Below are 14178 nucleotides of genomic sequence, written 5' to 3'. Positions count from 1 at the left end.
GGAACACATCTGGGATATTCACTAGTGGCCATGGCAGGGAGATGTGTCAGGGTGAATTTATATTCTGATACTTAAAGCTTCCAGCTGGAAGTGACACATGTCATTGGTCAAAGCAAGTCACTTGGTTATGCTTGCTTTCAAAGAGGAGTGAGAAGGTGCAGTCCTAGCACAGGCCAGCAAGGAGCAGAAACAGATCAACAGCACTAAGGACTACAAATTATCTGAGTTTTGTCATCTGGAAATTGGAATGAGAGTCTCCACTCCACTTAAGTATGTGGACTTATATAAACACAGAATTAGACCTATTGTCATTATAAGATTTTCAAATATAAGGTACAGATATAAGATATTCTTCTTTATAAAGGACAGATGTGAATGTTTTAGGATAAGCATTACTACCAAATTAGTTTGAAAGTTTATATATTTCAAAGAAAAGCTAGTAGAGATGCTTTCTTTCTGAATCTTTCAATTGCTGTGGGAGTTGAAAACCTTGGTGGAGCCCAATGCAAATCTGTCCTCTTTGTCTTCTGAGCAGTATGCAAACTTGGGAAGAAAGGTTCCAGTAGACAAGTTAATTGGTTGCATCTCAGCTTTAACAAGTCCATTTTCTGATAAGATTTTAGTTAAACATGTTCTCTAACAGGTTGAAAACAAAAAAATCTAGAGTGTCCTATATATACAAGTGACGTTTAAAAAATAAGTGGAGAGGAAGCATACAGTCCAGCCCTGGATAACATAGGTGGCCATGAAGCGGAAGTGTAAATTGTCCACCTTTCTTTTCCCATCCTCAGACTCTGCTTTGAACCTGGAAAGGCCTATGCATGGATACCCAAGCTCTGTCTCCCACCCCTGCCCTCAAACAATGGCCATTTGGTCAACCCTGGGCCCTAGGGGTTTATGCATCTGCAGAGCAGTCCACCCCCAGGGATGGACCCAGGGAAAAGAGCACACAGACCCTACAATGGGCTTGAGCTATTTGGGCAAGAATATTCAAAGCTGGTTCTAGAAGGGGAGCAGGAGTTGGACACCCCCACCTGGACCCTATGGATTCTTTGCCTGTAGGAGGCCCCCCCGGGCACCCTTGAAGCTCAAAGTCCAGGGCAGAGGGCTTGGTTACTCACATACATTGTTTTTAATGTTCAAAATAGTATTTATGGTATAAAATAAAAGATATGAAAGCTCTTTGGGTAAAGAACCTCATGGAGCTGGGAGTTTGGGGCTAAAAGGATGGAAGATTAATCACCTAAATACAGTCTGTTGCTACAAAGTTATCACATTATTACCCTGCAACTACCATAGCCCATTTCTTTAACATCCCACCTTTGGCCATTCCCTGCTCTTGCCATCACTGGAGAATTTGGTTTCAATCCTGTGTGTCTGGTGTGAACTTTCTTCTCACCTGAGCATCACATTCTGCCACCGACGTGCTAAAACACTGAAAAGGCCAGATGGTCTCTTGCTCGCCAAAGATACTTAAGCAAACTTTTTAAAAAAGGAGATTTTTAAATTTTTAATTATTATCAACTTCTGTCTTTGCAAAGCAAGGTAAAATTAAAATGAAAGGAAAAGAAAAGAAAGTCTATTAGGAGATGGGGAGACTGATATGTGTAATTATAGGATGTGGGCAGGTACATTGTAACAGCCACGAGGTGGCCAGTGGGGAGCGCAATTCCTCAACAACTTTTTGAATCTTGCCTTCTCTGTGCCTGGTTGAGGACCTTGAGAGCAAGGGATCAGACTTCCCAAATGTACTTGGCCACAGAATCTTCTTTTTTTTTTTTTCTTTCCTTCAAAGCTTTTTGTTCCTTCTCACACTTTCAGGCAGTCCTACACCACTACCCTCTTCAGTTGCTGAAGTTTCTCTAATAAAGTGGGACAGACACCAGTGACATTTCCTGCTTCCTCTTCACCAGGTGAACCTGTGTTTTGATCAGTTTGTCTACAAGCTGGCAGACCAGATCTTTGCCTACTACAAAGCCATGGCCGGCAGGTATGAGAGCTCAGCACTGTGGCACCAAACCTTCCTAAGATTGCCACCTGGAAGGCAAGATCCTCTGTTGCAAAACCTTCCTTTTTCTTTAGCACCTAAGGAAATCTGAATGATTCCATTACCCTGGATTGGGTGCTAGCAAGTAGAAGAAAGAGAAATAGGCAGATATGGGGTTAGACCTCACAGAGCTTACAGTGTAGTGAGAAAAATAGACATTAATAAAAACTATTGAATGCACAGCGACAAGGGAGATTCCTGTGAAAGAAAATTTATTGGGAATACATAACAGTTAAACCTGAACCAGTCTTTAGGTTGGGTAACTGGAAGGGCTATCCTGAGAAGGTAACTTGAGTTCACTAGGTAAAGAATAGAATGGAAAACTCAGGCAAGACAAACCACTATGCAAAGTCCCTTTGGCAAAAGCATAATATTAATAGCATGCATACCTCGTAGGGTTGTTGAAAGGTTTAATTAAAATTGTTCCATGTAAATACCTCATTCACAGACCACAGAGGGGTGGGCTGTGTGGTAAAGCTGGACAGGTAGGCAGGGCCCAGACCCTGTGGTCTTATAGGCATTTATCCTAGGAGAAGTGGAACACTATGGGATGATTTCCAAAGTATGACAGTGACCTGATTTGATTATTTTTAGACGTTTGATGTTTTAAAACATTAAAATATAGGGAATGATTGGAGGTGAGCAAATATGGGAGTGTGAAGGTCAAACAGGAGACCAGGGAAGAAGTCTAGGTGTGTCAGGTCTCACAGGCTCATTGGTATTGTCAGTATGGGCTGATTTAGACCCCTGAGATTTCCTGGGTTTGAGGAACCCATAATAGTACTGGTCTGCAAAAACCTCTCTCTATATATAGATAGATACATATATGTATCTATATAAAGGGTAGTTCTCTTTCTTATTGGAAATCCAAATGTACAAGCCAGAAATTTCAAGGATTGTTACATTTTTCAACACTTAAAGATTTGCTTCCTTTTGCTTTCAACAACTTGAGTTTCTCTGATGTATTTCAGTCAAGAGTTAGTGTGGTGATGGTTTAGTCGCTAAGTCAAGTCTGACTCTTTTGCGACCCCATAGACTACAGCCCACCAGGCTCCTCTGTCCATGGGATTTCCCAGGCAAGAATACTGGAGTGGGTTGCCATTTCCTTCTCCAGGGGATCTTCCCAATCCAGGAATTGAACCCACGTTTCCTGCATTGGCAGATGGATTCTTTACTGCTGAGCCACCAGGGTTTCCCAAGAGTTGGTGTACAGGTACACAAGTGTCTGTTAACACGGAGTGTGCATTAAATGAAATGAATGACTCTTAATGATGGAAACTATAGAAAGCATATACTTAGGGTTTCAGGGAAGCATAGAGAATGAAGCCTTTCACAAAGGAATGACTTCACAAGGATCTGGATTGGATTGAGTTGTATGTGGTCCTACCAGAGACCTGGGCTTCCAGTTTCTCCAAGATAATTCCAGTTATCTTCAAAATATGCTGGTCCATTGTCTGCGTAAACAAACTCAGACTTGTCAAACCCTGAGTACTCTCTATATTTAGTTCACCAAATATCCTTATCTAAAAGAGGAATCTTGGTCTATATCCCTTCTTATAAGACCTGTGGTTTGTCAAAAATACAGGAAGTTGGGGGAGATTGTGAGAAGTTGGAAGAGTCAGAGAGAAAACGCCAGAGGGACAGAATGATCTAGATCACTGCTGTCCATCAGAAATATAATGCAGGCACAATATAATTTTAGTAGTCATATTTTTTAAATTAACAATTATACATTATATAATCTATAATATCTAAAATATTATAGTTTCAACATGTAATAAGTAAAAATTATTAAAGAGATAGTTTTTGTTGTTTTTTCTTAAATCTTCAATACCTCGTGTGTATTTTATACTAATAGCACATCTCAGCTTAGACCCACCATGTTTCAGATTCTTGGGGGCTCACATGTTGGGTGGCTGCTGTGTTGGATAGTGTAGATATAGATGATGTCACTTCCCTGCTTAAAACCTTTCAGTGGCTTCAATTACACTGAGAAAACATTTACCCTCTTTACTGTGGCTTGTATCATCCCACAGGGATCTGGCCCCTAGACTAACATTGTAAATTCATTTCTGCACTATGCTGTCCGACACACCCCACCCCTTATCTACACCTTTCCTTTTTCTCAACATACCAAGCTAATCATGCCTGAAAGATTCTTCCCTCAAATCTTTCCATTTTTAGCATTTAGGTCTCTGTCCAACAGGACCTCTTTAGAAAGACTTTCCATGATAACACCAAATGATCCTGTTTTCTTATTTTCAGAGCACTTATTGCTCTACAATCCATGACTCAGTGTGAAAGATAATAATAGAACATCTAATTCATAGGGTTGTTGTGAGATTAAAATGACTCTGTGCATGTCTATATGCGTGCCTGGTGAATAGTAAATACTATGCAGGTATTTACTACTGTCTAACATGGATGGCATCACCGATTCTGTGGACATGAGTTTGAGTGAACTCCGGGAGTTGGTGATGGACAGGGAGGCCTGGCGTGCTGTGATTCATGGGGTCGCGGAGAGTCGGACACGACTGAGCGACTGAACTGAACTGAACTGAACTGAACATGATTTTATTCCTCTGCTTATTTATTTATTATCAGTCTCTTTCCACTAGAACCCAAGCTCCACAAGGACGGGAACTTTGAATCCTTGGTACCTAGACTGTTTCCTGGGCTATACTAAGCAGGCACTCAGTTGCTTTTATGATAAAAAAATAAAATAAAAGGGAAAACAGCAGCTCAATTTCTGTGTTGCCTGTCTTTAACACAGAAATTTCATTTCACCTATTGAGCTTTTCCGGCTGAAAAAATTTAAAGAACTTTGCTCTACAGCAGAAAAAATAATAATATTTAAAATATATAACATAGTGCTTTATGAGTAGAACCTATGGTTCAAAATACATATGGCTGAGTGATTGAACTCCATTCACTGTCTTGTTTACTGGTTTACTGGCCTTATTTCACTTTTATCTTTTCCAGCGTCCTGTTGGATAAACGTTTTAGGGCCGAATGTAAGAATTATGGAGTCATCATTCCATACCCACCATCCAACCGCTATGAAACACTGTTGAAACAGAGACATGTCCAGGTATGGAGACAGGTGGAATGGGCGGGAGAGAGGGGCTGTGATGTTAGCCTAGAGATCAGAAATCAGGACCACGTATATCTGCCCTAAGGATTGCCCTGTGTGGGCTGCTGAGCATAGGGATAATCCAGGCTCAGAATCTTACCAAGAGGCATTGGGCTTCCTTTGGTTCAAGTTCTAGGCTTCTCAGCCCATCTACTGCTCACCTCAGTTGAATAGGGCCCACGAGAGCCTTTGATCACCCATCGTGAGCTGCATATCAACTCTGAATATTCCCTGGAAGGACAGATGCTGAAGCTGAAGCTCCAATACTTTGGCCACCTGATGTGAAGAGCTGACTTATTGGAAAAGACCCTGATGCTGGGAAAGATTGAAGGCAGAAGGAGAAGGGGTTGGCAGAGGATGAGATAGTTAGATGACATCACCAACTCAATGGACATGAATTTGAGTAAACCGCAGGAGATTGTGGAGGACAGAGAAGCCTGATGTGCAATAGTCCATGGGGGTCATGAAGAGTCAAACACGACTTAGCAACTGAACAACAACATGAACTTCAGTCCACCTCCTTCAGTCGGGACTGACATTCAGAAATGGGAAAGTCTATCCCTGACTTTCCCATTATGGTATAGAGTTAGTCTCTGTTAACATTTGACCAGTGATAGAAGCAAGGTCCGGTGCTGTGAAGAGCAATATTGCACAGGAACCTGAAATGTTAGGTCCATGAATCAAGACAAATTGGAAGTGGTCAAACAGGAGATGGCAAGAGTGAACATAGACATTCTAGGAATCAGTGAACTAAAATGGACTGGAATGGGTGAATTTAACTCAGATGACCGTTATATCTACTACTGTGGGCAGATTTCCCTTAGAAGAAATGGAGTAGCCATCATGGTCAACAGAAGAGTCTGAAATGCAGTACTTGGATGCAGTCTTAAAAACAATAGAATGATTTCTGTTTGTTTCCAAGGCAAACCATTCAATATTACAGTAATCCAGGCCTATACCCCAACCAGTAACGCTGAAGAAGCCAAAGTTGAATGGTTCTATGAAGACCTACAAGACCTTTTAGAACTAACACCCAAAAAAGATGTCCTTTTCATTCTAGGGGACTGGAATGCAAAAGTAGGAAGTCAAGAAACACCTGGAGTAACAGGCAAATTTGGTCTTGGAGCACGGAATGAAGCAGGGCAAAGGCTAATAGATTTTTGCCAAGAGAACGCACTGGTCATAGCAAACACCCTCTTCCAACAACACAAGAGAAGACTCTACACATGGACATCACCAGATGGTCAACACCGAAATCAGATTGATTGTATTCTTTGCAGCCAAAGATGGAAAAGCTCTATACAGTTAGCAAAAACAAGACCAGGAGCTGACTGTGGCTCAGATCATGAACTTCTTATTGCCAAATTCAGACTTAAATTGAAGAAAGTAGGGAAAACCACTAGACCATTCAGATATGACCTCAATCAAATCCCTTATGATTATACAGTGGAAGTGAGAAATAGATTTAAGGGACTAGATATGATAGGTAGAGTGCCTGATGAACTCTGGACGGAGGTTCGTGACATTGTACAGGAGACAGGGACCAAGACATCCCCATGGAAAAGAAATGCAAAAAAGCAAAATGGCTGTCTGAAGAGGCTTTACAAATAGCCGTGAAAAGAAGAGAAGCGAAAAGAAAAGGAGAAAAGGAGAGATATAAGCATCTGAATGCAGAGTTCCAAAGAAGAGGAAGGAGAGATAAGAAAGCCTTCCTCAGCGATCAATGCAAAGAAATAGAGGAAAACAACAGAATAGGAAAAACAAGAGATCTCTTCAAGAAAATTAGAGATACCAAGGGAACACTTCATGCAAAGATGGGCTTGATAAAGGACAGAAATGGTATGGACCTAACAGAAGCAGAAGATATTAAGAAGAGGTGGCAAGAATACACAGAAGAACTGTACAAAAAAGATCTTCACAATGAAGATAATCATGACGGCGTGATCACTCACTTAGAGCCAGACATCTTGGAATGTGAAGTCAATTGGGCCTTAGAAAGCATCACTACCAACAAAGCCAGTGGAGGAATTCCAGTTGAACTCTTTGAAATCCTGAAAGATGATGCTGTGAAAGTGCTGCATTCAATATGCCAGCAAATTTGGAGAACTCAGCATTGGACACAGGACTGGAAAAGGTCAGTCTTCATTCCAATCCCAAAGAAAGGCAATGCCAAAGAATGCTCAAACTACTGCACAATTGCACTCATCTCACACGCTAGTAAAGTCATGCTCAAAACTCTCCAAGTCAGGCTTCAGCAATACGTGAACCGTGAACTTCCAGATGTTCAAGCAGGTTTTAGAAAAGGCAGAGGCACCAGAGATCAAATTGCCAACATCCGCTGGATAATGGAGAAAGCAAGAGAGTTCCAGAAAAACATCTATTTCTGCTTCATTGACTATGCCAAAGCCTTTGACTGTGTAGATCACAATAAACTGTGGAACATTCTGAAAGAGATGGGAATACCAGACCACCTGACCTGCCTCTTGAGAAACCTGTATGCAGGTTAGGAAGCAACAGTTAGAACTCGACATGGAACAACAGACTGGTTCCAAATAGGAAAAGGAGTACGTCAAGGTTGTATACTGTCACCCTGCTTATTTAACTTCTATGCAGAGTACATCATGAGGAACGCTGGGCTGGAAGAAGCACAAGCTGGAATCAAGATTGCTGGGAGAAATATCAATAACCTCAGATATGCAGATGACACCACCCTTATGGCAGAAAGTGAAGAGGAACTCAAAAGCCTCTTGATGAAAGTGAAAGAGGAGAGTGAAAAGGTTGGCTTGAAGCTCAACATTCAGAAAATAAAGATCATGGCATCTGGTCCCATCACTTCATGGGAAATAGATGGGGAAACAGTGGAAACAGTGTCAGACTTTGGTTTTTTGGGCTCCAAAATCACTGCAGATGCTGATTGCAGCCGTGAAATTAGAAGATGCTTACTCCTTAGAAGGAAAGTTATGACCAACCTAGATAGCATATTAAAAAGCAGAGACATTACTTTGCCAACCAAGGTCCGGCTAGTCAAGGCTGTGGTTTTTCCTGTGGTCATGTATGGATATGAGAGTTGGACTGAAGAAAGCTGATCACCGAAGAATGATGCTTTTGAACTGTGGTGTTGGAGAAGACTCTTGAGAGTCCCTTAGACTGCAAGGAGATCCATCCAGTCCATTCTAAAGGAGATCGATCTTGGGTGTTCATTGGAAGGACTGATGCTAAAGCTGAAACTCCAATACTTTGGCCACCTCATGCGACGAGTTGACTCACTGGAAAAGACTCTGATGCTGGGAAGGATTAGGGGCTGGAGGAGAAAGGGATGACAGAGAATGAGATGGCTGGATGGCATCACCGACTCGATGGGCATGAGTGTGAGTGACCTCTGGGAGTTGGTGATGGACAGGGAGGCCTGGCGTGCTGTGGTTCATGGGGTCGCAAAGAGTCGGTCATGACTGAGCAACTGAACTGAACTGAACATTTGACCCATGATATAGAGGAAATGCTCCCAGGAGCTCAGAAACATATTCCTGCTTGACAGTGTTCATGTGAGCCAGGCAGACAAAATAAGAGATGCTTTGGCAGATCAAAAATCCTATAACTAAGCCCTGTCAGTCACAGGCAGTGAAATGACCTTACACTGTGAATTTTGTGTGCTTATCCTGTGGTTCACATGTTCCTGGAGAAGATTTGGGTAAAGGGGATTAGGGCTGAGGCTGAGAAAATGCCCTGGATAGAGAGGAGAGGAATTACTCTGAAAAACCTGGAAAGTCCCACTGCTCTGAGAAATCCATGCTCGAAGAATTGTAGGAGGAAAAAGCATTTGCCCATCTGTCAACACCGAAGGCTCCATGAGAGCTTCTCCTTCAGCGTCTCAGAAGATTCCATTACCAGTGCAGCTAGAATTAGCCACAGGATGTTAATCCTGAGGGCTTTGTGTGTGCAGAAGAGGCTATAAGGAGCCTTAGTCAATTAGTAGAAAATCTCTCCCAAAAAGGAAGCAGAAAAAAATAAAATAGTTGAGAATAATCCTTAGGCACATAGCAAAGTGCAGTGCACGCAGCAGGCACTCAATAAATGTTTATTGATGTCTGCATAGCATTGCATCTGTAGTCATGCCCACATGAGCCCCAGTGGAAATTAGCCTGAGCTGTATTTTCCATCCTGTAATCAGCCCTTCTCCCCGTGCTTTTAAATTTATCCTCATAAAGGTACACAGTAGGCCCTTGCTGGGGTGGAGGGGTTGCTCCCTGATGACTCTGAACTGCACGATAGGATGGATGCAGGAAGAACCTCAGGGTGAGATTCAGGATGTCAGCACTGCATGGGCTGCCAGAGCTTATCAGAAGCCTCTTCCTACAGTCTGAATGCACCATATTTTTCCTCAACTTTTTATATTTTAAACCTACGGGATAGGTGAAACAATAAGACAGTGAACACACATATATACTTTATAGCCAGATTCATGATTATTTGTGTTTAATCATCTTTGCTTCACTTTATTTTTCTCATGTATATATTATTTCTCATAAATACAGTAAATGTACTTTATGTATTTATAGAATATATAATTTATAAAGAGATTTATATGTAATATATTAGAATATATATTTTAATATGCATACTTTTTTCTTAGCCATTTGAGAGTAAGTTGCAGACATCATAACACTTTACCCCTGATACCTCAGCTCATGTCTCCTAAGAACAAGGATATCCTCTTATCATCCAAATAGTACTGTCATACTCAGGAAATTTAACAATACTGTTTTCTGCATCAGTTCAGTTCAGTTCAGTCGCTCAGTCATGTCCGACTCTTTGCGACCCCATGAATCACAGCACGCCAGGCCTCCCTGTCCATCACCAATTCCCAGGCTTCACTCAAACTCATGTCCATCGAGTTGGTGATGCCATCCTGCCATCTCATTCTGTGTCGTCCCCTTCTCCTCCCACCCCCAATCCTTGCCAGCATCAGAATCTTTTTCAGTGAGTCAGCTTGTCGCATGAGGTGGCTAAAGTATTGGAGTTTCAGCTTTAGCATCAGTCCTTCCAATGAACACCCAGGATTGATCTCCTTTAGAATGGACTGGTTGGATCTCCTTGTAGTCCAAGGGACTCTCAAAAGTCTTCTCCAACACCGCAGTTCAAAAGCATCAATTCTTCGGCAATCAGCTTTCTTCGCAGTCCACCTCTCACATCCATACATGACCACGGGAAAAACGATAGCCTTGACTAAACGGACCTTGGTTGGCAAAGAAATGTCTCTGCTTTTTAATATGCTGTCTAGGCTGGTCATAACTTTCCTTCCAAGGAGTAAGCGTCTTTAAATTTCATGGCTGCAATCAGCATCTGCAGTGATTTTGGAGCCCAAAAAGATAGTCTGACACTGTTTCCACTGTTTCCCCATCTATTTCCCATGAAGTGATGGGACCAGATGCCATGATCTTTGTTTTCTGAATGTTGAGCTTCAAGCCAACCTTTTCACTCTCCTCTTTCACTTTCATCAAGAGGCTTTTGAGTTCCTCTTCACTTTCTGCCATAAGGGTGGTGTCATCTGCATATCTGAGCTTATTGATATTTCTCCCAGAAATCTTGATTCCAGCTTGTGCTTCTTCCAGCCCAGCGTTTCTAATGATGTACTCTGCATATAAGTTAAATAAGCAGGGTGACAGTATACAACCTTGACGTACTCCTTTTCCTATTTGGAACCAGTCTGTTGTTCCATGTCGAGTTCTAACTCTTGCTTCCTGACCTGCATACAGGTTTCTCAAGAGGCAGGTCAGGTGGTCTGGTATTCCCATCTCTTTCAGAATGTTCCACAGTTTATTGTGATCCACACAGTCAAAGACTTTGGCATAGTCAATGAAGCAGAAATAGATGTTTTTCTGGAACTCTCTTGCTTTCTCCATGATCCAGCGGATGTTGGCAATTTGATCTCTGGTGCCTCTGCCTTTTCTAAAACCTGCTTGAACATCTGGAAGTTCATGGTTCACGTATTGCTGAAGCCTGACTTGGAGAGTTTTGAGCATGACTTTACTAGCATGTGAGATGAGTGCAATTGTGCGGTAGTTTGAGCATTCTTTGGGTCCCTTTTTGTCCTGGTCATGTTCTTTATATTTTTAGAACAGTTTACTAAATCAGTGCATTGCACTTAGTTGTCATGTTCCTGTGTAACATTTAAGTAATTTTCTCTCTCTTCCATGCAGCTGTTGGGTAGATCCATTGACCTGAACAGACTCATTACCCAGCGCATCTCTGCTGCCATGTATAAATCCTTGGACCAGGCCATCAGCCGCTTTGAGAGTGAGGACCTGACCTCAATCGTGGTAAGAGATGGGGCCTTGGGAGTTCTGCTGTGGGACTCCTCAGACTAGAAGCTTTGTTGAGGAGTTATTGGTAGCCTGGTACTGAGCTGGTTAAAGAGACGCGATGAGTCTCTTTCTCATCTGAATGAGCAGAGAAAAAAGAAAGACTTAAAAGGAATGAGAGAAATTTTACCTTCCTGATTGCCTGGAGAGAGGTAGTTGAGGGAGGTCTTGAAATCTCTAGAGATGGCCTCTCCCAGGACATAAATTCTCGTCCTTTAGGATTCTACAGATACAGCAAGTAGCTGGATGGTCCTGAGAAAAGAGGGAAGATTTCTCAATGGGGTCGGCATCATTGGTGTGCAGTAGGTTAGAGCCCAGAGAGTCTGTTGACTGGTTTAATGCTCCATTGTCACCATCTTGGAATTGACAATCATTTTCTAATGAAAGCCCCCATCTTTTCATTTTGTACTGGGACTTGGAAACTGTGTAGTTGTTCCTGATGCACAAGTACGGAACAGGCGTGCCCTCTTCTTTTATTAATCAGCTATTTGAACTACTCTCTGCTAATTCTCTTCAAAAATTAGAATAAACTTGGTTGGTCACTCTTTAGGTGAATGAAAGGAAGATTTTAAAGCTTCAAGAGCAGATACATAGAAGGAATGAGAGAAATAGAAAATCACCATTAGAACACCAGAGTAATAATGGTTGCACGCAAGATCCAGTAATAGACACTGAAATTAGTGGGCAGAGCTTTGAGTAGAGTATTTTATGATTCCCTTTATTCGGAAGTATCCAGAGTATTCAAATTTATAAAGACAGAAAATGGAATGGTTGTTGCCAGAAAATAGGGAGTTAGTATTTAATGGGTACAGAGGTTCAGTTGAGGAAGACTAAAAAGTTCTGGAGGTGAACGTTGGTGATAGTTGCAGAACTACGTGAATGTACTTAGTGCCACAGAACTGTACATTTAAAAATGGTTAAAATGGTAAATTTTATGTTATGTATATTTTACCAGAATTTTTTAATTAGTCACAAATAAAAAAAAAACTTTGAGAAGAAACAGGATAGTTGCCTAGTCTCAAACTATCTCCTTCAAGAGACTTACTAATTCCAAAGGGAAGAATAGTAACTTTACAGTGAGGAAACCTGGGAGGCATCCTCTTAACCAAGCATGAAGGCTAGTATCACCAGTAAGAAAATATATTCATATATCCCCTGAATTGGCTTTCCTGGTGGCTCAGATGGTAAAGAATCTGTCTGCAATGCGGGAGGCCTGGGTTCGATCCCTGGATTGGGAACATCCCCTGGAGGAGGGCATGGCAACCCACTCCACTATTCTTGCCAGGAGAATCCCCACGGACAGAGGAATCTGGCGGGCTGTAGTCCATGGGGTCGTAAAGAGTTGGACACAACTGAGTGACTAAGTACAGCACAGCACACATCCCCTGAATATGTATGCATAATGAAAAATGCATAATCTCAATCTAATTGTGATTATATATCTAAATCGAATGGCTTTCAAAAATGAACAATGCTTTTCAAAAGCACCCAGAACATAAAAGACAAAGAGAAAACTGAAAACTATCAGAGATTTGAAAAGACAAGGAGACATGACCACTCAGAGAAATATGGGATAAGACCTTCATGGAAAAACTGGTGAAATTTCAATAAGGTCTGTCATTTAGTTCATAGAATTATATCAATGATAGTTTCCAACTTTAGGCAATTATACTATGATTATGTAAGAGGTTAACATTGGAGAAACTAGGTCAGGAGTGTGCAAGAGGTCTACAGTTAACAGCTTTTCTACGAGTCTAAAGTTATTTCAAAATAAAAGGTTTTCTTTTAGTGGACAAAGCAATTTTTAAAAAAGGATTAAGAACTAGGATTCTAGCATCAGAAAGACCTTGGGGTCCCAGTTATGGCCTCGACACTTACTAGCTGGGTGATCTTGGGTGAGTCACTTATCTTGTATAAAAACCTGTCGTACATGGAAGAAATATTAGAATCCACCTCATAGCCGTGTTCAAGGATGAAATGAGATACTGCCTGGAAAGAGCTTTGCATAGTCCCTTCCACTTGATGAAAACAGCTTATGAAGAAAAAGAGGAATATAGAGATTTTGAGCTGCCACAACTAAGACCCAGTGCAGCTAAATAAATAAAATTAATATTTAAAAAAAAAAGAAAAGAAATTTTAAGCTGCAAATAAGGCACTCTCAGGGTAGATTCTCAGCAACATTTCCTAAGAGGACTTGACCCAGCTGCCCCATCTGTGTCCTGGGTCACGGACTTTGAGAGACTGTGATACAGCACAAGTTCTTCTAGGAGATGTACTTTAAGACATGTTTGGTTTTTTTTGCCAAATGTTAGCTGTGATTATGTCCAAGAGGTGGGATTTTTGCTTTTCTCTTCGTTGTTTGTCTCTATTTTGTAGTTTTTCAGTAAGGAATGAGCATACCCTATGAAAAAACTGGTTTTAGTGTGTGGCAGGGTGTCCATGGCCTCTTCCCAGTCCTTGAAAGGCACTGAATGTTCTTTTAGCTGGGAACAAAATCACAACAAGCAGTGAAAGCCTGAGTTTATCAGGTGAGGGCAACAGCTGCCAAGAGAGTAGCCACAGTCCCTGAAGCCCATGAAGAGGAGAGCCAGGGATGCTGTCTCCTGGGGGGTCAGGAGGCTCCCACTGCCTTGGCTGAG

At 41.6% G+C, this 14178-nt stretch overlaps 1 protein-coding gene across 1 annotated transcript in view; it reads left to right on the top strand.

Annotated features, from left to right (window-relative positions):
• Positions 1-14178, top strand: part of CYFIP2 (cytoplasmic FMR1 interacting protein 2) — a 143939-nt gene that overhangs the window by 64796 nt on the left and 64965 nt on the right. The window contains exons 19-21 of the mRNA XM_055430081.2: positions 1914-1990; positions 5030-5138; positions 11378-11497. Of these exons, the coding sequence (XP_055286056.1) occupies positions 1914-1990; positions 5030-5138; positions 11378-11497 (306 nt within the window). The remainder of the gene's footprint in view (positions 1-1913; positions 1991-5029; positions 5139-11377; positions 11498-14178) is intronic.

Source organism: Moschus berezovskii, chromosome 8 (genome assembly GCF_049115385.1).
Source record: "Moschus berezovskii isolate FMDL1 chromosome 8, NW_MosBer_1.0, whole genome shotgun sequence".
In the NCBI taxonomy this organism is placed as follows: Eukaryota; Metazoa; Chordata; class Mammalia; order Artiodactyla; family Moschidae; genus Moschus; species Moschus berezovskii.
Note: the sequence above shows the minus strand (reverse complement) of the source record. Positions and strands in the feature narration are given on the sequence as shown.